This window comes from Equus asinus, chromosome 21 (genome assembly GCF_041296235.1).
Source record: "Equus asinus isolate D_3611 breed Donkey chromosome 21, EquAss-T2T_v2, whole genome shotgun sequence".
Classification (NCBI taxonomy): Eukaryota; Metazoa; Chordata; class Mammalia; order Perissodactyla; family Equidae; genus Equus; species Equus asinus.
The window spans coordinates 85,209,340-85,237,248 of record NC_091810.1 but is presented as its reverse complement, the minus strand read 5'-3'; the positions used below and the strand labels follow the sequence as shown (position 1 = coordinate 85,237,248).

Below are 27,909 nucleotides of genomic sequence, written 5' to 3'. Positions count from 1 at the left end.
ACCAGGCAGGCTCTGGGAGGAGAGCTTCCCCGGGCTGGGGGCCTCCCCGTGTGGTGGGGGTGCTGCTGCTGCCTCCGGCCCCCTGTGTGCCCAGCTTCTGAAAGAACCAGATCTCAGCAGTGCCCAGAGCCAAAGTCAGAGGCTCACATGCTCCCAGCCAGGTAGGCCCCTCGGTCCTCATCACCCTCCACCTTCATCTCCAGACAGAGACAGCCCAGCCAGGACCCTGCGGGAGCCCCAGAACCACCAGCATCAGCACGGCTGGTATGAGGGCATGCCAAGGGCCAGGATGTCCTGCCCTCAGAGAGGTCAGGTGTAGGGCCGGAGGAAATCCCAGGACATGGGATTTGGAGACGGAGTGTGGTGACAGCTGCTGACCTCTCCACCAGGCAAGACCTTCCATCAGCAAAAAGATTATGACTCACTGAAGGCTCAGATGATGCTTAGCAGTTTTTAGAAATAAAGTATTTTCTAATTAAGGTATGTAAATGTTTTTAGACATAACGCTATTGCACACTTAATAGACTACAGTATAATGTAAACATCACTTTTATATGCACTGGGAAATGAAAAACTTTGTGTGACTCACGTTATTGCAATATTCACTTTATTGTGGTGGTCTGGAACCAAATCTGCAGTATCTCTGAGGTACACCTGTATTACACAGAAGATGTAACGTGAGTGGCCAATATATATATGAAAACATGATCAACCTCATGAGTAATCAGAGAAATATAACATAAATACATGATGAGATACCCTTTTACACCATCAGACTGGAAAATGCTTAGAAACTTAACCATACTAAGTGTTGGCAAGGATGAGTGTGCAAGGAGCACACTTACCCACTGCTCACAGAAGCATAAACTAGGACAGCCCCTTAGGCCAGCAGTTTGGCATTATCTACTATTGTCAGGGCACCACTCACGACCACCCAGCAATCCCACATCTCGGGGTTTTGCCATAAGCCTAAAGTCAAAGGTCTCTGTTTTAAATATATCTGGATTTAATTCCCAAATCCAACACAAACCAAGTATTTAATTTTGTAAAATTTCCTTCTCTCCTCTGAGCTTCACTACCGAGTTCTGAATAAAATGATTTTTTAAACACTCAGTATAATACAAGTCAGACAGCAAGTTTGAACACAGAAAGTTAAACTTATGATAAATTTTTGCTACGGTAATTAACAATTACAATCTGGCTTCCAACAAAAAACTGCAGTCAGTTTCACCTGATTACTTTTTGAAAAGCTTTTTTATCAAAAAAAATTGCATTTCTAGTTTCTCTCATGAATAAAAATTTCAAGAACCATGTGGGTGGGGTGGGGGAGGAGTGGTCGATGATGGGCTAAAGCCCTTGTCATAGCCTCCTGGAAAATCTCAGACGACATTAGACACAGGCTACTTCTAAAAGTAAGCAAGCAGTTTCTGAGATTATGTTTCGGCTATTTTCCCCACAAGCATAAAAGCAATGAGGGCTCCTAGGCCTCGGACGGGCATCCACGCAATATTCCCTACACTTTCTAAAAAGCTTCCACTGCTACTGCAGCCCACTAAACCTGATACCCTCTTTGGCAGGAGGTGGAGCCCATACTGAGAAGTTCTGGCTGCCGCAGGTCATCTGACGTCCCATGTTGTTAATCATCCGGGGCGCAAACGGACCGGGGTGCGGAGCAGGAGATTCGAACGCGCGACGCCCAGCGCTGCACCTGCGCGGCTCCCCTAGAAGCCAGGACCGCGGCCTCCCCGCGGCGCCCCACGAGCTCCCACGACTCACCCGCGTCGCGCCGGCCTGCGCCCCGCCCGCCCGCAGCCCGCCTCTGCTGGCGTCCAGACCTGTCACCGCGTGCAGGACACGGCCCCCCATGCCCTCCGCCAGGCCCCGGGAGCAAAGCGCGCAGCGCGTCGACGTGATGGGCAGCCGGCTCCGCAGCCCCAGCGCCTACCCTGCGCCCTGGTGGGGACCGCAGCCCGGAGGACCCGGCCCCGCCAAGCGCCGCCGGTGGGAGGAGCCCGCGGGCCCCGAGGCCCAGCCGGCGCCCAGCCTCCAAGACCTGGTGGGGCCCCCGGCCGCGGCCGCGCTCACTTCCGTCTTTGTCCTGGCCGCGGGCTGCGCCCTGCAGCTGCCCCTGGACCACGTCGACCTGCTGCTGGAGCCCGAGCCAACGTCGGTCCTGCAAGTGTCTCTCGGAGATCACACCCTCGTGCTGGTCCCCGAGGCCCTCCTGGACGCCGGCGACCAGCGCTCCGGAGGCCAGGCCCACTCGCCCTTCGGCCTGGAACCGACCGCTTTCCCGGGCGCTCCCGGGGACGACGCCGCCATCGAGCAGGGATTGTTCTGCGCATCTGTCCCGGAGGTCGCCGCCCAAGTCGAGGCCTACGACGAGGACGCCGACCCTGAGTTCCCGCCGTCTTGGGCGGCCCCTGCAGCCCGCTCAGTCGCTGGGCTCCGCCCCTCGGCTGGAAGGGAGTCCGGCCCCTCCCCGCACGGCCGCGTCCCAGAGCCCTCGCCCTGGGCCCCCACCCCTAGTCCAGAGAGACGCTCTCCTGGCCCCTACTACCGCCTGGACTTCCACCTTCTGGAGCCCTTTCCCACCTCGCCCCTCCAACCTCTGCCTCCCTCTCCGAGTCCAGGTCCCCACGCGCGCGCCCCGCGCCCTATTGGTCCTCCGCGCAAGGCCCGGAGACGCCTCTTCGAGGAATGAACCGCCTCCCACAGTTCCTCGACAGCCGGCTTCGTGCGCTAGCGAGGTACCCAAATCCATTGTGAGCACATGCGGCCACTCAGAGACAGGGCATCTTCATTCGTAGACAGCAGGCAGCTGCCGTCTTTGTTTTGGTTTTGTTAGTTTTTGTTTTTTAGCAAAATGCCTTATCAGCAAACAAGAACATTTAAAAAAAAAAAAAAAGCCGATTCTGGTAAAGACCTTTAGCAAGGAGAGTACACCAACATCTAGGCAACCATGGATTTTTAAACCCCTTGCCTCTGCTGCCTGAGCTCGTTCTTCCACTTCTGTCACCTTCAGCCAATTCCATTCTTCTTGTTTCACCCCGACTCTTGCCTCAGACACATCTCAATTTTCTTTCCGATTTATCCCTTTTTTTTAATCACCTCCCATGCATCTCTCCTTTCTTTCCATTCCAGGTTGTTTTTCTTCTTTTTGGAATTATGAATTTACCTGTCTGATTTCCCCAGTGTCCTCTGCTGTACTTCTGATCACCAATTTTTTTTTTTTTTTTTTTTTTTTTTTAGCGTGCACAATGTTCAGTGAGAAGAGCCTTGTGAAAGAGAAGCAGAGGGACAGTAGTGGTCAGAGGGAGACGCCGAGGTGCTGCAGGTGCGGTGACAGCCTCAGCCAACCTCTCTGGGAGCTCTGGAGTTCGAATGGCTGGTCGGAGTTGTCCCAGGTTAGGCCGAAATAGCTCACTTCCTTAATGGATCAGTCGCTGGGTGTGAGAGACCAGGGGAGGGCCACGGTCCTGGGCAAGGCGTCTTTCTCCAGCTGAGACAGCTTCCGAAGGGGATGACAGCTGAAGGCTGACTGTCGCAGATAACACTCTTAGCAGTTATGGGAACAACTCTCATTGAAGAAGAGTCTAGATGGTGCATCACACTGTCCACCACAACCTCACGATGTTGGTTCTGTTTAGCTTGACGTTCATCTCCATTTATTCTGGTCTTTATGACCAGCAGTAAAGAAATTATAATTTTCTTTATGTAAGTCTTGAATATCCAGATAAAGCCTGATCACCAGTTTTATTTTTCCCTTTCTTTTTGCTTTCCTAACACTTTTCCCGGGACCTGGTCAATCAAGATAAGTGCATATTGAATAAATAAATGAAAAAATGGCACACAAATGTAATGCATTGGACTTTTTAGAAATTTTCTAAAATTAGAATTAAAAAATTGGTAAGAGCAATAAATGGAAGAAGGAAAAGGGGAAACTGTGCCATTGTTTTATTACAGAAGCAGTTTGCACAATGCCATATTCTCCTGTCCTTCAATAATAAAAGGGGTATTTCTGAATTTCACAGCAGCCTGGGCTTCGCCTTGATTCCCCCTCAGAGTGATGAGAAAAACAGCTCCTCACTAGGATGCGCTCAGCTTCACGGCAGGGACATTTGGTCTGATCTGTTATTGAGCACTTTTTCATGCTCATGAGACCACCACCCAGAACTGGCAGCTGTTATTTCTTAGTAGTATTTCCTTAATGCCTTTTTCACTATAAAGAAAATACATTATTGCAGATAATGTAGTCATATCCTTTGATCCCCATTTCCTGTCCCCTCCTCCCGTTCTGGAGGAGTCTCATCCCATCATGAAGTTGGCAGGGATCATTCTAGTCAATATATGCTACGCGTACATATGTATAGATATAAATAATCAATATTTATGGTTTTTTGTGGACAATTAAATTTATGTAGCTGGCATATTCTTCACTTTACTTTTTCCTCAACTTTATTTTTGAAATCATTACTTAGAAATATATGTATGGTTCATTTCTCCTAAAGATTTCAGTTTCTATCATATGAATATACTATATTTTATTCAGCAATTTACTAATGGATATTTGTGTTTATCGTTTGTAGTACGTATTACAAACAGTACTGTCGTAGACATCCTCACACTTGTCATCTTCTGCACCTGAGGAAGAGTTCCTCTAGGAAATATACCTAGAAGTTGTACCGATGGGTGGCACAATATGTACCTTTACAGTTTTATTAGATATTGCCAAATTGTTCTCTAGGGTGGTCGCAACAGTTTACACAGGCTCTAGCTGTCTTTCATCACACTCTATCACCAAACTCCAAATTGCTTGCCAATGGTATCTCATTTTCAAAATTTGCTATTTCCTAATTCAGGTAAGATAATGCAATTCTTCATGTGTAGTGGGAATAATATTTTTAAAGTAATTTCAGATATATTTTCATACATTGTAAAGTCTTACTGTCTTTCAACTTGTCACACATCAAATCTAATGGCTTCAACCTTTTTAGGGGGGAGGACAGGTACAAGCTAGATTAAAGCCGTTAGCTTTCAGCCTGCAGTTTCAAAGCTGGCTCTTTCCAGTCCATTACCAGGCAAACATCAGGAGAATCAAATTGTCTCCAGGAAGGAAAATCACACCTTAATTTCTTAAGCAACATTTAAATATCAACAGCCAAGTCTGAAAGTCTGAACACCGCGTTTTACTAGAAATCATTGTGCAGAGAGCACTGAGGAGTTCTAACCAGGCAAGAATGGAAAGAGAAAAAGGCCACTCTTACCAGAGAGTAGGATGTGGAAAAGGAAAAAGGCTAGACTAGAGAATGTAGGTATTCACCACACTCCTGGATCATGACTCTCAGCTTCTCTGAGTAAAACCCCTTAGCATTAGTGGAGGAGAAGGCCCAGAAAAAGGAAGTTTTATGCCTTACTTCCCATTTAAGAATCTGGGAAGGGCGAGATGGAGGAGGGTCATCTGATCAGGTGAGCCCCCCATGTTCCCAGCCACCATCTTGAGGAGAAGCAAGGAGGCAAGGAGGGAATCCAAACATGGAACGTTTACAGAAAGTTGCCTGTATTACTGAAGGAGAATTACAACCAAAAATGTCTGAGATTCACTTATCCAGAAAGTTTACAGTGCCCCTACTCCCCATCCCCCAACCCCAAACTCCCCAAGTCAGTCAGGTGGGGGCTCATGAGGAAGACGAAGCCAATTATGTAAAATAAAGAAGTTACATTTTCTTTATACAACTGAGTAGAAATCTGTTTGTTGATACACTTATTTCAGTTTATTGTTAGTTTATATCCCTGACTCTTTCCTCTATTAGACTTATTAGACTTTACTTATTTGAAATGTTTTATATATTCAAGATACTAATCATTTAATTGCTTTATAGTTTATATTTTCTTCCAGGCTGTCCTTTGTTTTTTAACTTGTTTAATTGTAAAGGGTTTTATCATTCTTGTACAGTGAAATTTCACAATCTTTTATGGTTTGTACTTTTTGGGTCAGTTTAAGAAATTTTTCCCAACAAAGATCACAAAGATATTTCCTACACTCTCTTCTGATAGTTTTAAAGATTTGTTTTTCCCAATTTAGACATTTAATCTCCTAGGATTTTATTTTTGTGTATAGTTTGAAGTAAGGATTAAATTTTTTCAGATTAAAAGTCATTGCCCCAAAATCAGTTATTGAATAGTCCATTCTTTCCAATTTATAATGCCAATTCTGTCCTGTACATATTTCCACCATATGATGGCAAACTAAAGATAATTTCAGATAAACAAAAAACTGAGTGAGTTTGCCACCAACAGACCCTCTCTAAAGGAAATCTAAATGATGTACAGTCATACTCCGGAAATATTGCAGGTTGGGTTCCAGACCACCACAATAAAGTGAGTCACACGAATTTTGGTTTCCCAGTGCATATAAAAGTTATGTTTACACTCTACTGTAGTCTATTAAGTGTGCAATAGCATTATGTCTAAAAAGATGTACATACCTTAGTTTAAAAATATTTTCTTGCTAAAAAATGCTAACCATCATCTGAGCCTTCAGCAAGTCATAATCTTTTCACTGGCAGAGGGTCATGCCCGCCACACAATATCTGTGAAGCTCTGTGAGGCCAAGCACAACAATACGAGGTATGCTTGTCCTTCACGTAGAAGAATAGTGATCCCAAGGTGAAGTTCTGAGAAGCAGAGGGAAAGAAAATAACAATGAGATTGGTATATATGTGGGTAAATCTAAATGAATAATGGCTGACTAAACATTAATAATGTCTTAAGGAGATAAAAACAAAACAAAGATAGGATAAAATATATTCCAACCATCAAGAGAATGAGAAGACAAGTCACAGACTAGGAGAAAATATTTGCAAAAGATATATCTGATAAAGAACTGTTAGCCAAACTATGTAAAGAACTCCCAAAACTCAACAACAAGAAAGCAAAGCCAAAGCAGTATCTTTTCAAATATCCTCATTACTATGCTTAGAAGGTAAATGTTATCATTATTTATTATGGCACCTATAATCTGTCTACTCAGGCAAGGGAAACAGAAGAAAAAAATAAACAAATGGGACTACATCAGACTAAAAAGCTTCTGCAAGGCAAAGGAAATCATCAACAAAACGGAAGACAACTGGCTAACAGGGAGAAAATATTTGCAAATCGTATATCTGACAAGGGGTTAATTTCCAAAATATATAAAGAGCTCAAACAACTCAACAACAAAAACATGAACAACCTGATCAAAAAATGGGCAGAGGATATGAACAGACATTTTTCCAAAGAAGATATACAGATGGCCAACAGGCACATGAAAATATGCTCAACACCACTAATTATTAGGGAAATGCAAATCAAAACTACAATGAGATATCACCTTACACCTATTAGAATGGCTATAATCATCAAGATGAAAAATAACAAAGGTTGGAGAGGATGTGGAGAAAAAGGAACCCTCATACACTGCTGGTGGGAATGCAAACTGGTACAGCTACTTGGAAAACAGTATGGAGATTTCTCAAAAAATTAAAAATAGAAATATGATATGATCCAGCTATCCCACTACTGGGTATTTACCCAAAGAACATGAAATCAATAATTCAAAAATATATATGTACCCCTATGTTCATTGCAGCATTATTCACAATAGCCAAGACATGGAAGCATCCCAAGTGCCCAACAATGGACAAATGGATAAAGAAGATGTGGAATGCTACTCAGCCATAAAAAAAGACAAAATTGTGCCATTTGTGACAACATGGATGGACCTTGAGGGTATTATGCTAAGAAAAATAAATCAGACAGAGAAAGACAATTACTATATGATTTCACTCATATGTGGAAGATAAACACATAGATAAGGAGAACAGATTAATGGGTACCAGAGGAGAAAGGGACAGGGCAAAAGGGGTACAGGGGCACGTATGTATGGTGGTGGATAAAAACTGGACTGTCACTGGTGAACACAATGCAGTATAAGCAGAAACTGAAATATAGTAATGTACTCCTGAAATTTACATAATGTTGTAAGCCAATATGACCTCAATAAAATAAATTTTTTTTAAAAAGCCATTCTAAGAGGGAAGTACATAGCAATAAATGCCAACATTAAGAAACAAGAAAGAGCTCAAATAAACAAACTAACTTTACACCTCAAGGAACTAGAAAAAGAAGAACAAACTAAGCCCACAGTTAGTATAAGGAAGGAAATAAAGATCAGAGCAGAAATAAATGAAATAGAGACTAAGGAAACAATAGAAAAGATCAATGAAACTAAGAGCTGGTTATTTGAAAAGATAAACAGAATAGACAAAACTTTTAGCTAGACTCACCAAGAAAAAATGAGAGAAGAATCAAATAAATAAAATTACAAATGAAAGAGGAGACATTATGACTGATACCATAGAAATACAAAGGATTGTAAGAGACTACTAGGAACAATTACACACCAAAATTTTGGACAGTCTAGAAGAAAGGTTAAATTCCTAGAAACGTACGACCTACCAAGACTGAATCATGAAGAAATAGAATATCAGAACAGACCAATTACTTATCAGGAGATTGAATCAGTAATCAAAAACGCCCAACAAATGAAAGACCAGGACCAAATGACTTCATTGGTGATTTCTTCCAAACTTTAAAGAACAATCAATATCAATCCTTCTCAAACTCTTCCAAAATATAGAAGAGGTGGGAATACTTCTAAACTCATTGTACAAGACCAACATTACCCTGATACCAAAACTAGACAAGGACATCACAGGAAAAGAACATTTTTTTCTTTTCATAGGCCAATATCCCTGATGAATATAGATGCAAAAATTAGCATCTATCTGCTAAACAAAATATTAGCAAACGAAATTCAACAATACATTAAAAAGATCATACACCATGATCAAGTGGGATTTATTCCAAGGATGCAAGGATAGTTCAACATCCACAAGTCAGTCAACATGATACACCACATTAAGAAAATGAAAGTTGAAAATCATATAATCGTCACAAAAGATGCAGAAAAAGCATTTGACAAAATTCAACATTCATTAATGATAAAAACTCTCAACAAAGTGAGTAAAGAAGGAACGTACCTCAACGTAATAAAGGCCATGTATGACAAGGCCACAGCTAACACCATACTCAATGGTGAAAATCTGAAAGCTTTTTCTCTAAGATCAGGAACAAGATAAGGGTGCCCACTCTTGCCATTTTCATTCAACATATTATCAGGAGTCCCAGCCAGAGTAATTAGGCAAGAAAAATAAATAAAAGACATCCAAATTGGAAAGGAAGAGGTAAAACTGTCACTATTTGCAGGTGATATGATCTTATATATAGAAAACCCAAAAGAATCCACCAAAAAACTATTAGAACTATCAATAAATTCAGTAGTTTTGCAGAATACAGATTCAATATGCAAAAATCAGCTTTGCTTCTATACGCTAATCAGAAAAGAGAAATTAAGAAAAATTCTCATCTACGATTACATCAAAAAGAATAAAATACCTTGGAATAAATTTAACCAAGGTAGCAAAAGACCTGTATGCTGAAAACTATAAGACATTGATGAAATTGAAGAATACAAAATAGATGAAGAAGACACAAATAAATGGAAAGAGATTCCATGTTCATGAAATGGAAGAATTAATATTGTAAAATGTCCTTACCACCCAAAGCCATCTACAGATTTAATGCAATTCCAATTGCATTTTTCATAGAAATAGAACAAACAATCCTAAAATTTGTATGGAAGTTTTCTATGGATCTTTTGTAAAAGATCTCAAATAGCCAAAGCAATCTTGAGAAAGAATAACAAAGCTGAAGGCATCACGCTTCCTGATTTCAAACCATATCACAAAGCTACAGAATGCAAAACAGTATGGTATTGGCATAAAAACAGACACACAAATCAATGGAACAGAATAAAAAGCCCAGAAATAAACCCACACATACACGGTTAAGTAATTTATGACAAAGGAGCCAAGAATATACAATGGGGAAAGGGCAGACTCTTCAATAAATGCTGTTGGGAAAACTGGACAGCCACATGCAAAAGAATGAAACTGGACCACAATCTTACACCATACACAAAAATCAGTTCAAAATGGATGAAAGACTTGAACATAAGACCCGAAACTGTAAAACCCCTAGAAGAAAACATAGGTGGTAGGCTCCTTGACATTAGTCTTGGCGATGATTTTTGGATTTGACACCAAAAGCAAAAGTAAACAAGTGGGACTAATCAAACTAAAAAGCTTTTGCACAGCAAAGAAAACCATCAAAAAAATGAAAAGGCAACCTACAGAAAGGGGGAAAATACTTGCAAATCATATATCTGATAAGGGGTTAACATCCAAAATATATAAAGAATTCAAACAACTCAATAGCAAAGAAACAAATGACCAGATTGAAAAATGGGCAGAGGATCTGAATACACATTTGTCCAAAGAAGACACACAGATGGCCAACAGGTACATGAAAAGGTGCCCAACATTACTAATAATCAAGGAAATGCACATCAAAACCACAATGCGATATCACCTCACATCTGTTACAATGGCTATTATCAAAAAGATAAACAATAACAAGTGTTGGCAAGGACGTGGAGAAAAAGGAATTCTTGTGCACTGCTGGTGGGAATGTAAATTGGTACAGCCACTGTGGAAAACAGTATGGAGTTTCCTCAAAAAATTATGAATAGAACAACCATATGATCCAGCAATTCCACTTGGTCTTTATCCAAAGAAAACAAAAACATTAACTCAAAAAGATATCTGCACCCCCATGTTCATTGAAGGATTATTCACAACAGCCAAGACATGGAAACAGCCTAAGTGTCCATCGATGCATGACTGGATAAAGAAAATGTGGTGTATATACAATGGAATATTATACAACCATAAAAAGACAGAAATTCTACCATTTACGACAACATGGATGAACTTTGAGGGCATTATACCAAGTGAAATAAGTCAAACCGAGAATGACAAACACCATATGATCTTATTTATATGTGGAATCTAAAAAAAAACAGAAAGAAAAACAAACCTGACTCATAGATACAGAGAACATATTTGTTTGCCAGAGGTGGGGGGAGGGGGAGAATGGATGAAGGGAGTCAAAAGGTACAAACTTCCAGTTATATAATAAATAAGCCCTGGGCATGTAGCGTACAGCCTGATGACTATAATTAATAATACTCTATTGTATATTTGAAGGTTGCTAAGAGAGGAAAAGTCCTCATCACGAGAAAAAAAAGTGTGTAACTGTGGTGACAGATGTTAACGAGACTCATTGTGGTGGCCGTTCTGCAGTACATACATATATTGAACCATTATGTTGTACACACACACATACAAAGAAAAGCGTAGAAAATGAGCAATAGAAAGCATCTGTTTTATTTTTAATTTCTAATTCAACCTTTTTCTTTACCCATTTTGGGGGGAATTTCTGTTTGTTTTTCTTCATGTTAAATCACAATCTAAAAATATTTCTTTTGGAACACGAGATCATGATTTAGTATCTTCACTTTATTGCTGAATATACATTGTTTTTGTCTAAAGGTACTGCATCCCTTTGTACTTGTTGCTGAGAAAGTAAAACAGAATCTTTCTTCAAATTCACTCCTTTAAACAATGACTGTCTTCTGCCTTAGTTTACCTATGGTCAGAGTGAGGGAGCGGCCAGGGTGGCGGGATCGGGCAGGCGCAGGAGAGCGAGACATTGTAGGACGGGATAACCACGCTGCGGAGGAGCTGAGAACCAGGACTAAGGTGGCACAGTGGCCAGTGTAACAGCGAAGGAAGAAAAGGGTGCTGGATGGACAATCCTGTCGGGGCTTTTAGTTCTGACATCAGTTAAAAGTGCCTTGTCTCCAAAACTGAGTACCAAGAACCCACAGTACTCTGTTTTGACAAAGAATGCTTTCTGAACATGACAATTACACACACACACATACATAACACTGTTAAAATACTAACTTTTCATAAGGAATCAAGAATCAACTTTATAGCTTTCTTCAAATGTTTGGTTTTTAAAATCTCATTTTCAAATGGGCAATGATAGAGCAGACAGTAAAGTTGAAAGAAATATAACTCTTTTAAATATTTGGTCCCTGTTTTAATTCTTCTTCAAAGGTAATTTGCTTCAGGAAGGAAGAATCATAGGCTCTTTTGACCTGATGAAATGCAAGAGCAGGGCAATAGGGATGCACATCAAGCCTTCTATCAAAATTGTTTAACTGAAAAAGCACCCCAGACGATATTCTTATCAAGCAAATAGTCTTAGAAAAGTGTGGTAAATACAAGCTTTACAAAAAGTGCACTGGTCTGGTAAGCAAACTCCATTTTGTAGGAAAGATTTTTTTTTTTCCTGAGGAAGATTGGCCCTGAGCTAACATCTGTGCCAGTCCTCCTCTCTTTTGTATGTGGGTCGCTGCCACAGCGCGGCCACCGATGAGTGGTGTAGGTCCGCGCCTGGGGATCTGAACCCACAAACCCAGGCTGCCAAAGCAGAGCAAGCCAAACTTAACCACTAGACCATGGTGCCAGCCCCAGGAAGGATTTTTTTTAAAGCTAGCTTTAAAGAATTATAACTCAGTCAAGGAAAAGAATAAAAGGGTTAATTTTATGGTATGTGAATTATATTTCAATAAAGTCATTATTTTTTGAAATGTAGGGGCCAGACCCGTGGCGTGGTGGTTAAGTTTGGTGCACCACGCTTCGGTGGCCCAGGTTCATGAGTTTGGAACCTGGGCACAGACCTATACCACTCATCAGCCACGCTGTGGCAGTGACCCACATATAAAGTGGAGGAAGATTGGCACAGATGTTAGCTCAGGGTGAATCTTCCTCAGCAAAAAAAAAAAAAAAAAAAAAAGGCAAATCTGACCATCTCACTCTCCAGCTTACAATAATAGTTTCTCAGTGTTTTTGGAATAAAAATCAAATTCCTCACCAAAAACAAAAAAAAAAAAAAAAAAAAGGAAGAAAAGATGAGTCTACAGACTCAGATTCTAGTCCAAGCTCCTCTTCTAAGAGATTGAGCATCACTCAAGGTCTCTGTGCCTCAGTTTCCCCTGCTGTAATGGGACATTATTTGGGGGCATGCTTCTGTGGACAAGTTCATCAGCTGGGGTGTGTGTGTGCCCAGAGAAATCCAGCCAGGGAATCACTTGCCCCCTGCTCCCCGGAGACCTGGCTCTCACATGAACTCTGTTCTGAGCTGGGTTCCTTTTAAATCCGCTCATCGAGCTGAGGCTGTCACAGGCTCAAAGCACTATAAGCCAAGCCTGCATGGAGACCCCTGAAAACCCAGGCAGGACTGAACGATGGGACCACCAGTCCCTGTCGTGCTCATTAGAAGGGGCCTTTGGGCCTTTCCTGGAGTTTTCTTCCTTTTCCTGCCAAAGTGCCAAGGACTCCAGGAGATTTCTATTTATTAACCTGTGGCTCTCTAATTCCACTCCCATCCTCCACCAACCTGTCCATCAAAAACTGAGGTACGACGGAGAAGACTCACTTTCCCAGACGCCTTGTAGAGGCCGGGCCCACCAGCCTCTCCTTCCCCTCGACCTCTGGACACAGCATTCCAGAAGCTTCCATGCCTTCCCTGACCGCTGACCATGACTATCCGGGCCAGGGCTGAATAGGGAACTGCAGTAACAGCAATTGACGATGGGCACGCGCTATGTACCAGGTTCCTCTCAAACACGACCACATTCAAGCTGCCCCGCTAGGCCTATTGTTATCCTCATTTTGCAGATGAGAAAACTGGGGTTCACAGGATATTAAAATGGGGTGCCCAAGTCTCATAGCACTTAACCGTGAAGCTTCACTGTCTCAGGTGAGGACCAGAAGGACAGCAGCCAGAGGGGCCCTCCCTAGAGACAGTCCCATGACGATCCCAGGACACACCTTCACCAGGCTCTTCTGCCCAAAAGCAGGAAGGCACTGAGACTCCTGGAAACCCCTCCCTGGGGAGCTGAGGCTATGACAAAGGGGCGGGAGGGGCAGCACACAGAGGAGGGAGCTGGTGCCAGCTTTGAGGAAAGCCGTTAAGGCTGGGGAGGAGGAAGTCAGGCTCACAGACTCTGGAACAATATGGGTAACCAGCCGTCATGTTTCCCTGAGCTGCATGACTGCAAATCCCTCCTCTCAGGGCCTCACTCTCCCCATCTGTCAAATGGGCAGGTGTCAGCCTGGAAGATCTCCAAGGGCCCTCCTAGCTCCATCCGTTGAGCCTGAAGCTGGGAAATACTCGTAAGAGGCCAGAGTAAAGGGTGTAAAATGCATGGGGAAGAGCAAGAGAGCTAGAAGGAGAAAGAAGGGCAATATCACCTGGCAAACTCCTCCTCAGCCTTAGGACTCTCCCAGGTGTCACCTCTCCCAGGAAGCCTTCCCTGAACCACCCGCCATGGCCCTCTCCCAGGCGCCCCGTTAGCTCTCAGCCAGGGCCCAGAGCAAGGCCCCTCCTGACTGAGAGGACATTCGTGAAGTGAAGCAGCAAATTTCTGAGGGAGAGAAAATGTGAACAAAGTGAGCCGCTCCCCTGTGGGGCCAGCAGGTGCCAGGAAGGTCCCAGAGAACGGAGCTGACATGCTGTGTGAATCAACGATGTGCAAACACATAAGAGAGTGAGATGGTGAAAGAAGGACCAGGACTGGGCAGCCGCCTCTCCAGCAGGGGGCTTGGAAAGGGATAGACCAGCTGCTTGGTTCTGGGGGTGATGCCAGGGGCTGGGACCCAGAGATGGGTTCCAGAAGTGGAGTCTAGAATGCATGCTAAGAGCCCCTGAGGCCTGAGTCAGGAGCTGAGGTTTGGAAGGAAGCAAGAAGAAGCCGGAAAGCCAAAGAGAGTGGAGGAGTTTGCGAAGACACTCCTTGACCTCCCAACTCTGCACCTTGCTAACTCCTGGTCATCCCCCAACGGTCAGCGTACTAGCCTCTGACTGCCACACTAACTCCCTCCCTGCATCATGAACTCCCAACCCCCCAGGAGGCCCCTCCCCCACCTTCTGTCATAATTTTAGTTAAATGACTATTCAATAGCATCTGACTGCTTTCCCCATATGGTCTATGAGCTCTGTGAGGGCAGGGACAGTGCCCGGGGCATGGCTGAGTGGCCAGCCCCAGCCCTGGGCCTGGCACATGGTGGGCACTCAGGAAATATTTGCTGAGTACAAGAATGAGTGAAAGAGAGCAGAGGTGGTGGTCTGGAGGACCTCCTGGAGCAAGGCGGTCCTCTCAAGACCCCCGTGGGAGTTGGCCTGCTGAGTGTGGACAGGTGGGGAGTGGCACACAGGCTGGCACCCCCTGCCACATTGGCTGTGCAGTTTGGCCCCAGATCCACAGAGAGGGCGAAACCAGGCTGACAGGCGGCCAACCGGAACCGCTCAGCACACTCCAAGCAGCGTGTCAGTGGTTCTTTGCCCTGGTTTGAGGGCCAAGCTGGCGGCGGGAAGGGAAGTTGTTTCAAGCAGCTTGCCTTGCTGGGGCCTGACATCATGCCGCCCCGTTGTCCCGCCCTCTGCTGTGGTTTGGTGTTTAGGGAGCTTGCCTGTGGCTCATTCTCCAGCACACAAGCCCAAATGAGCCCCGTTCTCCCTCCAGTTCGCACATGGAACCAAAACATCCTGGCCCCGGTTTTACTTTCCCTCGTAAGCCCTGCGCTTGCCTGACTGAGGGTCCTTCTGAAATCCTAGACGTTTGTTCCCAAGCAGTGTAGGCCATACACAGCCTGAAGTGGGATTACAGTAGAGATAAATAAAAGATTAGTTTCCGAGTTTCGGGACTAAATAAAGGATCAGATTCTTGGTGATTGGGAGATAAAAGGAATTTTTGGGTTTGTTCATGGATGAACCGATTCAGAAGCAGTTTGGGGTAGTGGGTGGGAGCAGGAGCTCAGTTTTCCCTGGGGTCTTTTCGTGAGTCTCCCTCACTACCCACCCTGGCCATCTGGTTTCACTTCTGAGACAGGCTGTGCAAGCTAGGGCAGCAGGGAGCCCGAGCCCATCCCAACCACGCAGGCTGGTTAGAGTCTCTCGTTAGAGTCCAGGCCGGGTGTCCACTCAGGGACGGCTGAGCGTAACTGACCCTTACCTGGATTTGGAGGGTCTTCTGTGTCCCGCTGGAGTGTAACGTCCAGCTAACACTTCGCTTCTCTGGAAGATACTTGCCCGACAATCGTAACTCTCTAGAACATCACTAACAACCCAGGATTGAACAAAAGAGGCCCTCTGGCACTGGGTATACTTCTCCTTATTTTCCACACAAGTTTAACGGCATTGTCTGTCCCGCTCGTCCCTAGGGCCTGACAAGATTTGCTGCAGCAGGTTAGAAAGGAAAGTAGAGAAGATTTCTGGACCAGAGACAGTTGAGCATCTGAACGGGGAGAGGGCACCACGGAAAACAAGGAGAAAAAGAACTCAAGTGACATGTGCTGTGGGCCACATAGTGGCCTGATAATCACCAGCTGGAGTTCTGAATTCGGAGCCCAGGAGACCAGGGAAACATTCGGCTGTGCCATCGAGCTTTATTCAAAAAGGCAAGGGCGTCCGGCATGGCCCCCCTGTCCCAGGTGGGTCAAGTACAAAGAGCTCCTCTCTTAAAGTACAAGGATCAGCTGGCTGAGAACTTCATGTCTGTAGGATGAACAATTCCCATCGGTCTGGGGTAATTGAGGAGTTGCCCTGGTTGCATTTATGTCAGCAGGATTGTATCTGTAGTGGTGGTCATACTAATAATCATAGAGAAAAATGGGCATCCTTTTATGAGAATTTACCAGGCACTGTTGCAAGCACAGTTCACGTGTTAACTTGTTTAACCCTTATAAGAAGCCCACGAGTTAACAGAACTTGTTAGCTGTGGGGAAAGTCCTGGGAGGAAAAGGAAAGAATTACAATTTTAATTGGATTTATTTTGAATTTTTAATAAGAGCTCAAAAGTCCAACTACCTGTTACAAATTCATGAATTCAGCCTTAATGATGTTGATGATGACAACAACGATAAATATGACCGTGAAGTAAAATAACATCATCCAAAAATACGTTTTAATCAGTCATCTACTTGCGAGCTGCATTATCACACCCTGAAACATACAGATGAAACATTTCCATTCCATCCAGTGCATGGGGGTTTGCAAAGACCTCCATGTTTAGCAACATGCAGAAAAAAATGCCAAAACATTCAACTTGTTTTTTACTTTCCACTCAGTTGTTTTGGGGACCATGTAGACAGGCAACATCAGGACTCTCTCTCTCTCCCTCTCACCCTCTCACATACACACCACCACAACCGGAGTCCCCGGGCTGAGCCCCAGCCAACCCGCCTCCTGCTTGCCCTTCCTCAAGGATCCTGGTCTGAGGCTTGTGGACGGAGTTGGGGAGAGCAGCACTTGGTCCACATAGGATAATTGGTGACGAGCAGCATTGGCAACCTAGGCCCCCAACCCTCCTATTTCACTTGAGATAAACGGGGAAATGCCCCTAACCTGGCTGCTTTTTACATGGGCCTCGCAGGTCGAAGCACCTCGCAGAGGACTTCGCAGGTAAGAGCATCAGTCAGCTGAGGATGGGGCATCCCAAGGAGACAGCCAATGAGGGTGGAGGGAGCTGTCCTTCCAGGTGACTGCCTCACAGACACACTGGCTCTGGGAACCCCAAAGTGGGAATTCAACTCCTGAGAACAACTGCCGGCAAACCGAGGCCTCTCTGTTCATTTTAACTCCCACTCTCTCTGGAGCTGTATTTCCCACAGAGCGGGTGCCGGGCCACCTGCCGCAGAATTCCCAGGAAGGCTTGTTGAACCTGTGGATTCCTGGGTCCCACCCCGGGCATCCTGGATCAGCTCCCTGCAGTAGGGTCCAGGAATCTGCAAGCTGAAAGGGCTCCCTGAGCAGCTTTATATGCCCTAAAGACTAGAGCCTTTTTCTAGAGATGGATTTCACCGAGTTGTCGTTCTTTCCATTTCTACAGGTTTATATTTCACCATGCTTCAATTCAACAAAAATTCATGGAGAGTCTGCTCCAGACCAGACCCTGTCCCAGGCACTGGGGGAGCTGGGCTGACAGGGACCAGACCCTGCCTCCAGGGAGGCTACAGTGATTTTAGGCTCACGACAATGCCAACAGCCGGAGCATGTGTTAGGATTCCCTTTTTACAAATTAGAAAACAGGGTTCAGAGGGTGTGAGCAACTCGCTTAAGGTCATACAGCTGCTCGGTGATGTGGCTGGAGCTAGAATCCACTCCCCTCATTTCAGACTCTGATCTTTGTACCACCCCTCAGAGCATTAAAGACTCAGCGGTAGGGTCAGAGCTGGAAAGACTCTTAGCAAACAACTAACTGTTCCAGGAACATCCAAGAGGGTCCATTGTTGTTTCAACTCTAACCAGCTGACAGCAACTGCCTCCCTGTATGGGGAGGGCTCTGCAGCCACATCCAGGATCACTGACAAAGATGCTGCGACTGAGTAACATGTCTACAGTGGGTACGGACCCAGGCAGCAGCTGCACACAGACCACGTATGCACATTGGTCCTGAATACGGACAAATCCTCCATTTTATTGATGGGGAAACTGAGGGCCAGAGAGACAGAAGTTGTCCAAGTCTCAGACCTGGGACTTGACTAGAACCCAAGGCCTCCGAAATTCTAGCCAAGGGCTCTTTACACTGCCAGTACTGCCTTTCCCATGTGGCCAAGGTGAGAAATGGATCAAACTGCCAGGAATCAAAGACATTCTGGTATCAGTGCAAAGGGTCCTGAGGAGCCCAGGAGAGGGAAAGGAGGCTGAAATGTGGGAGACTGACTAGGGTAGAGAGGTGGCCCCTCCCCTTCCTCCCATCCTCAGGGACGGGGAGGAAGAGCCCTCGCCGGTGCCCAGCACTGTGCTGACTATATCGATTATCCCACTTAATCTTGCAGTTACCCTGTGAGGAAGCTCCATTTTGCAAAGGAGGAAACGCGTGGGAGAGGTTAAGTGACTGAGCCAACCTCACATAACCTAAGTGGCTAAGCCAGGACAGGCTCCCAGGTCTTTGTGGCTCTATAGCCCACCCACGACTGCACAATGCGGTTTAGAGCACACGTGTTGGGGTCAGAAAGACCTTATTTTGAGTCCCAACTCTACCACACACTAGCTCTGTAACTTTTGGTAAGAGTCTTAACCTCCATGCCTTAGTTTCTTCATCTGAGAAATGGGTGCTAGGAGGGCTTAGCTCACAGGGCTGTTGTTGTATTAAATGAAATGATGTATGGGAAGTGCTAAGCCATCTCTGGCACATAGTAAATGCTCAATAAATGGTAGTACATACTCTTGCCCTGGTACCACACTGCCCCTGGATACCTGCCACCCAGTGCCGGCCTGGATGTCCCAATTGGAGAAGATCCCATTCTGAGGTCATCTTGTTCATTTCGCTTTTCCTACAGCTGGAGTTAGGACCCCAGAGTAACCCATAAGGAAATGCATGCAAGTGCTGTGTAAATGACAGGCAAACATGTCTTTGGAGAAGTCAGGAAGCCCATTACCCACAGGCCGACTCACCTTAGAGCAACTGCCACAAGATGGCAGCCTAAGAAGTAACAAGCTCTTCAAAGCCAGGCCACGCCCTGGGCTTCTGTGTCGGATGGTCTCGCAGCTGTGTTCACGCTAGTGACCAGGGGGCCTAGCTGTCCACAAGAACCTCTTTAGAGCACTTGCTGAAGGGGTGGCTGCTCTCCTGACCTCATTAGGGATTGTTAGCACATCAAAGCTGGGTGGTTGGTGTTTTAACCTCAGAAAGTGGGGCACTGTTCTTTTATTTCCTCTTTGGTGTCCAAGAACATTGATGAATTTCTCTTAAATGCCTCTTTGATGGACTAAGAGCCCCAAAGAATATACTTAAGTAAAAAGGGTTAGTAAAAGGAACAAATAAAATTAACTACTTGTATCTATGATACATATGCAAATAAGGGAGCTGCTGGCTACAGATACTGCAATCTATTTTATTTCTTCTGATGACATTTAGTCTGCAAAATATGCTGGTTCTAAATCTGGGCCTTGGCAGTAAAAGGCAGTGGTCTCTATTTTCTGTGTTTGGAAATCAGATCCAAAGGAGTGGTGAACTTAGAAGGCCTGAGACCTCACCTCCAAGGGCTCCAGTGTGTGCCATCATCTCCTCTGACCCCTGATCCAAGAAGGAGGGGCATTCTGGGCACTCCCCCCTCATTCATTCCACAAACTGGCATTTATTGTGCTTTACCTGCATTATCTCATTGAACCTCCTCACAAAATCTTCTGCAAGTAACATAACTACTGTATGGTCCCCGTCTTACAAGTAAGAAAACTGACACTCAGTGATGTTAAGTAACTTGCCCAAAGTTCTCAGACAGGAAGTGGCAGGTCCAGGTGGCAGACTTAGTCTCTCTGACCCCAGTACTTAATTTCTATCAATTTCATGGTCATACCTCTCTCGCTGCCCAAAGAACTTCAATGCACCCATACAGGCCCAGACAGCAAGGGTGGGGCTTGGAAAGACCATGGTCTCTGCCCTCAAGGGCCTTTCCATCTATTCGAGGCAGAAACAGCAGTCAGAGTTGCCACCATGAGGCCGGGATAGTTTTCTTGGAGAAAAATCTTAGGAGAGGGGGTCCTGAAATTGGAGCCTGCGCCAAAAGCCCGGGCTTGGGCCTTCTTCCCACAGTCCACTTCTGCCTGAATCTTAGAGACCCACCATTGTGACTGGTATTTCACTAGACCAGGCAATGCGGGAGGGTTGGGCCATGTTCTGATGACCGAGCCGGCGTGACGTAACCTTGACTTGACCTTGCTGTCTACCCACGGATGTCCTGGTCCTGAGGTAACACAATCTGTCACCTCAGGCAGGAGCCAATAGCAAGAACAGGGTTAGAATCATCATGTTTCCCCCTGTGAACTGCTGTGACCAAGAGAAGCACTTTCAAAGGGCAGCTGATAAAATTGCTGTTTTGACCCTCCTTTTAGCTGAAAACCAGACACCATCAAAATAGCTTTTCTTTTTATTAGCTGCATTATTGGAGAAATAGTTAGGGATTCATTTCATAATTGATTCTCCAAATAAAGATAATGTCTGTGGAGTAAGCAGGCAAGAGCTGAGCAAGGATGGATAGTGTGTGTGTGTGTGTGTGTGTGTGTGTATTCGCCTGCCCTGTTGTGTGGCTGTGTCTCATCTCAGAGCACGTGGTCCCCTCAGACCCTCTCTTCAGCCTCCATAGACAAGACCACTTTGCCCCTTGGCCTCATGGAATGCAGAGCCATCCAAGCACATGAGCCTTGATTTCAGCCTGAAAGCAGCAAGCTCTAGTGGAGTAGCCGCTATATTGACAGACCCCAGAAGGAATCAAAAGTTTAAAATAAAGTTATTCACTCACTTAGGTATTCAACAAATGTTTATTGAGGCCCAGATGAGGTGCTAGGTGCTGGGGATACAAAAGTCACCAAAAAGCTAGCCCCTGCCCTTACCCAGTGTATAAGCTGGCGGGAGACGCAGGCAGAAATCAAATAATCACATTAGCAAGAATAACTTACCCAGAAATAAAAAGAAGAAATTACCAAAGGTGATGGTAGCTTGGCTAAAAGGGTGGCAATGAAGATGGAGAGAAGAGAACAGGATGGACGGGTACTTAGAAGGTTAGACCAAGAACGCTGGTGACGCACGGGGCAGTGAGGGAGGGGAGTCAAGCACGATTCCTGGTGCCATTCACTGGGCTTGGGACCCTGTGGAAGGACCAATTGGGGGTGGAGGTGCTTACGAGTTTATTCTTGGGCATGTGAAACCCTGGGGGCCTTGGAGTCAGCCAAGAGAGGTGTCAGATGAGTCACTGCAGTCTAGGTTTGAAGCTCCATGGAACAGTCTGCACTGAAAATAGAAATTTGGGATACAGGCAATGATAGAAGCCCTGCGCGTGGATGCGGCTGAATCAGCAGAAAGGATGGATTGAGACGAGAACTGGATGCAGAAGTAGGTTTTGGGGAGCTCTACCCGAGCTACCCTTGGGGTCTCCCCAGTAACAAGAGGTTCCAATGGTTTTGCCACCATGTCAGTGGTGTGATTTCCAGCTCTGCCAGTTACCCTGTGTGCACCCTGATCCAGTTACTTAAGCTGTCAGGGTCCCTCACCCGACACATTCTTTGTCAGCCTCGACCTCTCCCTTTTTACTGCCTCCTTACCCATGCCCCCTCCCTGCCTCAAACCCTCCTCCACTCCCAGCCCCCAGCCTGGCCCCTCAGTGGAAGGGAACAGGAGCCTGAAAGCCAGCTGTTTCCCTTCAGAGGGGTTCTCAGGCCTGGACGCTCCTTGGAATCACCAGGGAGTTCAACAAGGTCCTGATGCACAGCCCCACCAAGAGACTGGTCTTGGTGGCCTGGGTGGTGTGCATTTTTCAAAGCTCCCCAGGTGACATTAATGTGCAGCCAGGGTTGAGAATCACTAGTTTAGAACCAAGAAAGCTGGGATTGCCCAAACTGGCAAAACCATTCCCTGGCTTGTACACAGCGCCATGACAGGAAGGGTTCTCAAGCATCGCAATTGGCAGCCCCAGGTGGGCTCCGGTGTCTCAAGACCATGACCATCTTTGACTTGGGAGGAGGGCACTCCTGGCCTCAGAATCAGGGATGTGTGACCCTTAGGGGCTGAGAGCCCAGACTTCGGTATCAGACAGCCTGAGTCCCAGCAACTTCTCTTACCGGTGTCTTAGTCCATTTGAGCTGCTATAACAAAAGACCAGGAACTAGGTCTTTTATAAGGTCTTTTATAACTAGGTGTTTATAAGTCTATCAACAGCAAACATTTATTTCTCACAGTCGTGGAGGCTGGCAAGTCCAAAATCAAGGTGCCGGCAGGTTTGGCGTGGTGAAAACACTTCCTGGTTCGTAGCCTGTGCCTTCCAGCTGTGTCCTCACATGGTGGAAGGGGCCTGGGAGCTTTCTCCACGCTCTTTCACAAGGACACTAATCCCCTTCATGAAGGCCCTGCCCTCATGACCCAATCACCTCCCAAAGGCCCCACGTCCCAATGCCATCACATTGGTCATTAACTTTTCAACATACAAATTTGGGGAGGACACAAACTTCAATCGATGGCACAGGCCTTGGGATTTGGGCGATCACGGAAGCTTTCTGAGCTTCAATTTCCTCCCCTGTAAAAAAAGGAACATAGTAACCTGAAGTGTGGTATTGTCACAGGAGGGCCTGACTAGAGTCTCCATACACAGCACCCACTCATAGAAAGCTCTCAACAAATCATTACAGGTGTAATTTTTATCAGCAGCAAAGTTCCTCCTACTCTCCATGGGCTCTCTCTCTTCCTCCTACCCTCCTTTATTCTCCAGATACCCTCTTGTCTCCCCAATATGTTGAACAGTGCTATGGCCATAGGCCATGCCCAGCAAATAAAAATAATAGCTATCACTTATTATGTACCAATTGTATGTCAGACTCTTCACTAACGGTTCAGGCTTCTGCATAGATGCTCACATCAACGGCATGAGGCAACGACTATGAGCCCCCCTTCATGAGGTTCTGGGAGTTCAGGCCGTGAAGCGGCCACAGTGATGCAGGTGGGTGGTGGTGATGCAGGCCTGTGTGCCTCTAGAGACTGAGCTCTCCCCGGTCCTTGTACTAGCACTGCAATACACTGTGGTTCACAACCTGCTTGTTGGTCCACTTGCACATTCAGATCATTGAAAAATCACGGAATCTTAGTTTAAACACCAGGAGGGGGCGTTAAACCATGCTGCGCAGGGCCCTGGTTCCATGGCGTACCCTGACATGCTTTGGGAAACACGTGGATTGCCTCTGAGACCTCCAGCCCCTACTTTAATGAGAGCAAACCCCACTCCCATCTATCAGGAAAATCACCAGTTTTACAGAGGAGGAAACTTCCAGTTACTTGGAGGCAGAGGCCTCCTCCTCCCAGAATGCAAATAACACATGACTTTCCTGGTGCGGAACTTACCCCACTGTGCCAAGCGGCCATTTCTGCAACCACAGGGGGCCTTCCTCTGCCTGGTGGGCTGCCATTAGGACGTGGGGGGGCGGGGGCGCCCACCCCACAAGCCAAGAGGCCTCCCTGCCCTGTTTGTACTCGATTCCCGGGTCACTCCTCTCAACCCCACGGCTGTAGGGTCAGAAAGCACAGGCCTGCACTGAGAGCCGGGTCGCCCTGAGCCGCAGGGCGCCCACTGGAGCCCCCTGTTTATTTTCCTTCCTGGACACTTTGGGGACTTGTGTTTGGAAACCTCCAATGAGGCTGGAATGAGAGTCCGCAGGAGAATGGACGGTCACCTCACGGGGGCCTGCTGGTGATTTGGAATGTCCTTTGGAAGGCTTTTTAATAAACTTTGTTTGCCTCTGCCTTGATGAGGAACACATTTGCCCGGGACCGTGCAGGGATGTTTGGTTTCGAGGCTTCCCTTTCTTGCCCTTAGAAGTTCTTGGTGGCAGTGGCTGCCTGCAGGCCCCTGGGACTCCCCTGTGGAGGGCTGACCCACCTCCAGCTTTGTCCCCGTAACTCTAGTCGTGCTGCACGCCTGGCCCCCAGCATCCCTGATAAACTCCAGGGCGCAAAGTGCAGGCTCAGAAGGTTTGGAAAGTTCAACAGGAAGTAAGGGCCCATCACCTTTTTAAGAAGCTTCCAGGCCCAGCGCTGGAATTTGTTTTTTTAATCCATCAGGCAATGTCCCTTGGGCTCCCGCCTCTCCCGATCCTCTGCTTTTCCAGCCTACATCAATGGTGAGAATTAGTTTTAGGATCTTACACACACAGCAGTTCCTGGCCAAGATCCCCATTCTAAAGAGGAAAACACTTAGGAGCTCGTTCCTCCCACCGGGTTGATCTCCGAGGCAGGAGGGCAACCACCCCTGCTTTCCCAGACTCACCACGCGTGGAAGGGCCCCAAAACGCTGTGCTGAGCCGCTGCTGTTCACACATGTTCTATTTGGCCAAAAGGGGATGAACACTCCACCCCAAGTGCTCTGTGCTCTGGGGAAAGGGTGACAAGGCCACCCTGGCTGGTCCTCCTTCTTTCCTTTCGGCTCTGGTATGCACACGCAGAAAGGGTCCAGGCAAACGTTAGGTCAGTAGGAACTCGAGGTCAGGGCACAGGAAGGAGGCATCAGGACAGAGCTTCTGCCCCTTTCCCCAGGGTGACTTCCATGTGGCCCAGCGTGTCAAATGCCCACCTTGACTGACCCATCTAGCAAAAATAACAGCCCAGAGAAGGGGCGGCAAGAAGCCCACTACAGTTCACTAAGACCAAAGCCTGTGACTTGCTGGGGGTTGGGGCGGCCAGAGGAAGAGGATCTTCCTGTCAGTCTCTGGAGTCACACAGGCCTGAACACCCAGCTCTGCTCCTTCCTGGCTGTGTGACCTGGGGCAAGTCGCTCAGCCTCTCTGCACTTCAGTTTTCTCATCTGTGAAATGGAGGTAGCAGTACTTTCCTTGATGGGTTGCTTTTACAGTTAGAAATAACATATGATGTGTATGTATACAAATGCATGGAAAAGACTCGGGAAGGACCAACACCAAAGTAGCGGGGGGGTGAAGGCTGGGGAGGGGAGTGAAGGTGGGAGAGACGGAGAGGGGCTTTCACTTTCACCAGGCAGATCAGGATAACAGCGTGAGGGGAGAGGCAGAGAGAAGAAAAGATGGGAATGTGTGTGTGCGTGCATGTGTGTGGGTGTGAGCAAGTGTGTGGGTGTGTGTGTGTGTGTGGGTGTGATTTATTTTATAATTTGCTTGGCACATTGCACATAGTAAATGCTTAATAAATGGTAACTATTTTTACTCATGTTTTCCTCAAAAGTCCTGGTACTTAGGGATGTGGTAAAGGCCCTGTCACCATCAAAAGCCCCATGGAGAAGGCCCTTTTGATTCTCACGAGGTACAGAGGAAGGAGTTTTGATCAAAGGGCCCCTAATCCCTTCTTTATTTTGGTTCAAAAACACCAACGGGAGAGGAAGCTGGATGTGTGGACACTCTGTGGGTCACTCTCTTGTTATGAAATCCGAGAGAGAGCAGCCCCTGCCTGGCCAGCAAATCTGCGGCCTCCCTTGCGGCCTCAGGTGGTGGCCCCTTTGGGCTGGACACTCACCGGGCCAGGCAGCCTCCCGATGCCATCCTGGAGGGGCAGTCCAGATATGCGCTACGAAAACACACCAGCAGCAGCCCGTTTCATAACATCACGTGTCCAAATAAATGGAGCTGTTGACTCAGGCTAATTAGATGAGGGGCCTTTCCCAAAGAGCAATCTGTGTGAGGCTAAGAAAAACAGGATTCTCGGCGGAATTAGGCTCCTAATCCCCGCTTCCCCAGCAGAGCCGCAGCCCTGAGGATCTGGGGGCCTCCCAGAGATGCCCTGTCAGGAGCAAGCAGAGGCTGCATTCCTGCTCTGCTGCCTGCCTCCAGGCTGGTTCATCCCTCCTGGGCAGGAAGATGGGGGCCTCGGGGCCTCAGTGAGGCCAGGACCCAGGCTGAGGGCTTCCCAAGGGCTGCACATCTGAGCTGTGGGCCGCTGGGGCTGACGAAGGAGCCCCACAATCCCTTCATCACCCTAGAGGAGCTTATCTGGACCCCAAGAGGTGGGTACCATCTCAAACCGTGGCCACCCAGGCTCACTTTCCAAGTAGAAATTGATTAAAGGCAGACATGGGTTTATGGGGAACACACACACACACACAAACGCCACCAGCATGCAGAAAAACAAGAGGCAGGTGTGCTATGAGGCATCTACAAAGGAGCCAGCCACCTCGCCAGGCCCACGGTATCCCACATTCACATCTCTTACCGTGGTGCCTGTGAGCAGGGACCTTGTTCAAGTCAGCTCTACACTCAGGGCTGGTCAGCATCCAGGGCATGCTGTGAGGACCAAATCAGAACATCTGTGTGAATGGCTGGCCTCTCGCCCAGCCTGCAGCAGTGCTGTATCAATGGTCTACCACCAGCCATGAGCCCTGTGGGGTGTGCAGAGTGGGAGGGAGATGTGGCCTCTGCCAGACCCAGGGGAGCTTATAAACTGGGGAGATGAGACAGACTTTAGAAAGGGGCCCAGACACCCTCAGCTAAGAACCAGGACAACTGGAGTTGAGAGGAGAGAAGGAGATCACAGCAAAGGTCAGAGAGGGCTTCCTGGAGGAAGCGAAACCTCCAGTGGACCACGAAGGGATAGGCGGGATTTGGAAATGTGGGGAGCATAGAGGACAACATTCAGGTGGCGGAACAGCAAATGAGAACCAGAAAAGAGCCCAGCAGTAGCAGAAAGTCTGCAGGGGGCGCCAGCAGGAGAGGAGGTTGGCTTGTTGAAGGAGACAGGCAGCAAGCAGCTGGGCCCCTAGGTAGGTCAAAGAAGACCCTTGATGAAGGTACTGGGGCCCGAACAGGAAGTTCTGCATCAATCAGACCTTTTACCTCACTGACTGCCATGCACAGCCAACTCAGTCCTGCCTCCTTGCTTTCACTCTGTTCCTACCACCTCTAACGCCTCCTGAGACTTATCCTCTCATCTGTCCCCTCACGTACCTACGTCTTACCTTCCCCAGAAGCCTTCTGCGTGGGAAAAGCATGGGTTTTGGAATCAGTCATCGGGCTTGAATAAGTCATTTAACTTCAAGAGACCTCATCTGTATACTCATACTTGGTTCTCTTTAAATGGGGAAAATGTCTACCTCCCCATGTCTGTCCTGAGGATGAAATCAGATACAGTATGCAGGGTGCCTAGTGGGTGCCTGACACACAGTAGGTTCTTGAAAATGTTTGGGGAATGAATGGATTTTAAGCCATGTAACGTCCAAACTTCCCTCCACTCTACACAGAAAGTGCCTCTCTCCATCCTGTGAGACCCTGATCTTCTTCTTTCCTCCTCACACTTGCTGTTGTAGGCTCCCTTCTCTGAGCCTAACCAACTCC

General features: G+C 46.8%; 1 protein-coding gene and 1 long non-coding RNA gene across 2 annotated transcripts; one reads left to right on the top strand and one right to left on the bottom strand.

Moving 5' to 3' along the window:
• Window positions 1-606: 606 nt before the first annotated feature.
• On the top strand, window positions 607-5,683 carry LOC106838151 (proline-rich protein 23A-like). Its single transcript, XM_070492816.1, has 2 exons — window positions 607-2,750; window positions 3,253-5,683. Exon 1 carries the CDS (start codon window positions 1,631-1,633, stop codon window positions 2,702-2,704), a length of 1,074 nt encoding a protein of 357 aa, XP_070348917.1. The 5' UTR covers window positions 607-1,630; the 3' UTR covers window positions 2,705-2,750; window positions 3,253-5,683.
• A 15,699-nt stretch (window positions 5,684-21,382) lies between these two features.
• Window positions 21,383-26,835, bottom strand: LOC139041438 (uncharacterized). Its single transcript, XR_011496599.1, has 4 exons — window positions 26,099-26,835; window positions 24,885-25,042; window positions 24,626-24,727; window positions 21,383-23,144 (listed from the first exon to the last, which is right to left on the bottom strand). It is a non-coding gene; the product is annotated as an uncharacterized lncRNA (long non-coding RNA).
• Window positions 26,836-27,909: the final 1,074 nt, after the last annotated feature.

Coding starts and splice junctions, on each gene's coding strand:
- LOC106838151 (XM_070492816.1), top strand. CDS start 1,631: ATGTTGTTAATCATCCGGGGCGCAAACGGACCGGGGTGCGGAGCAGGA.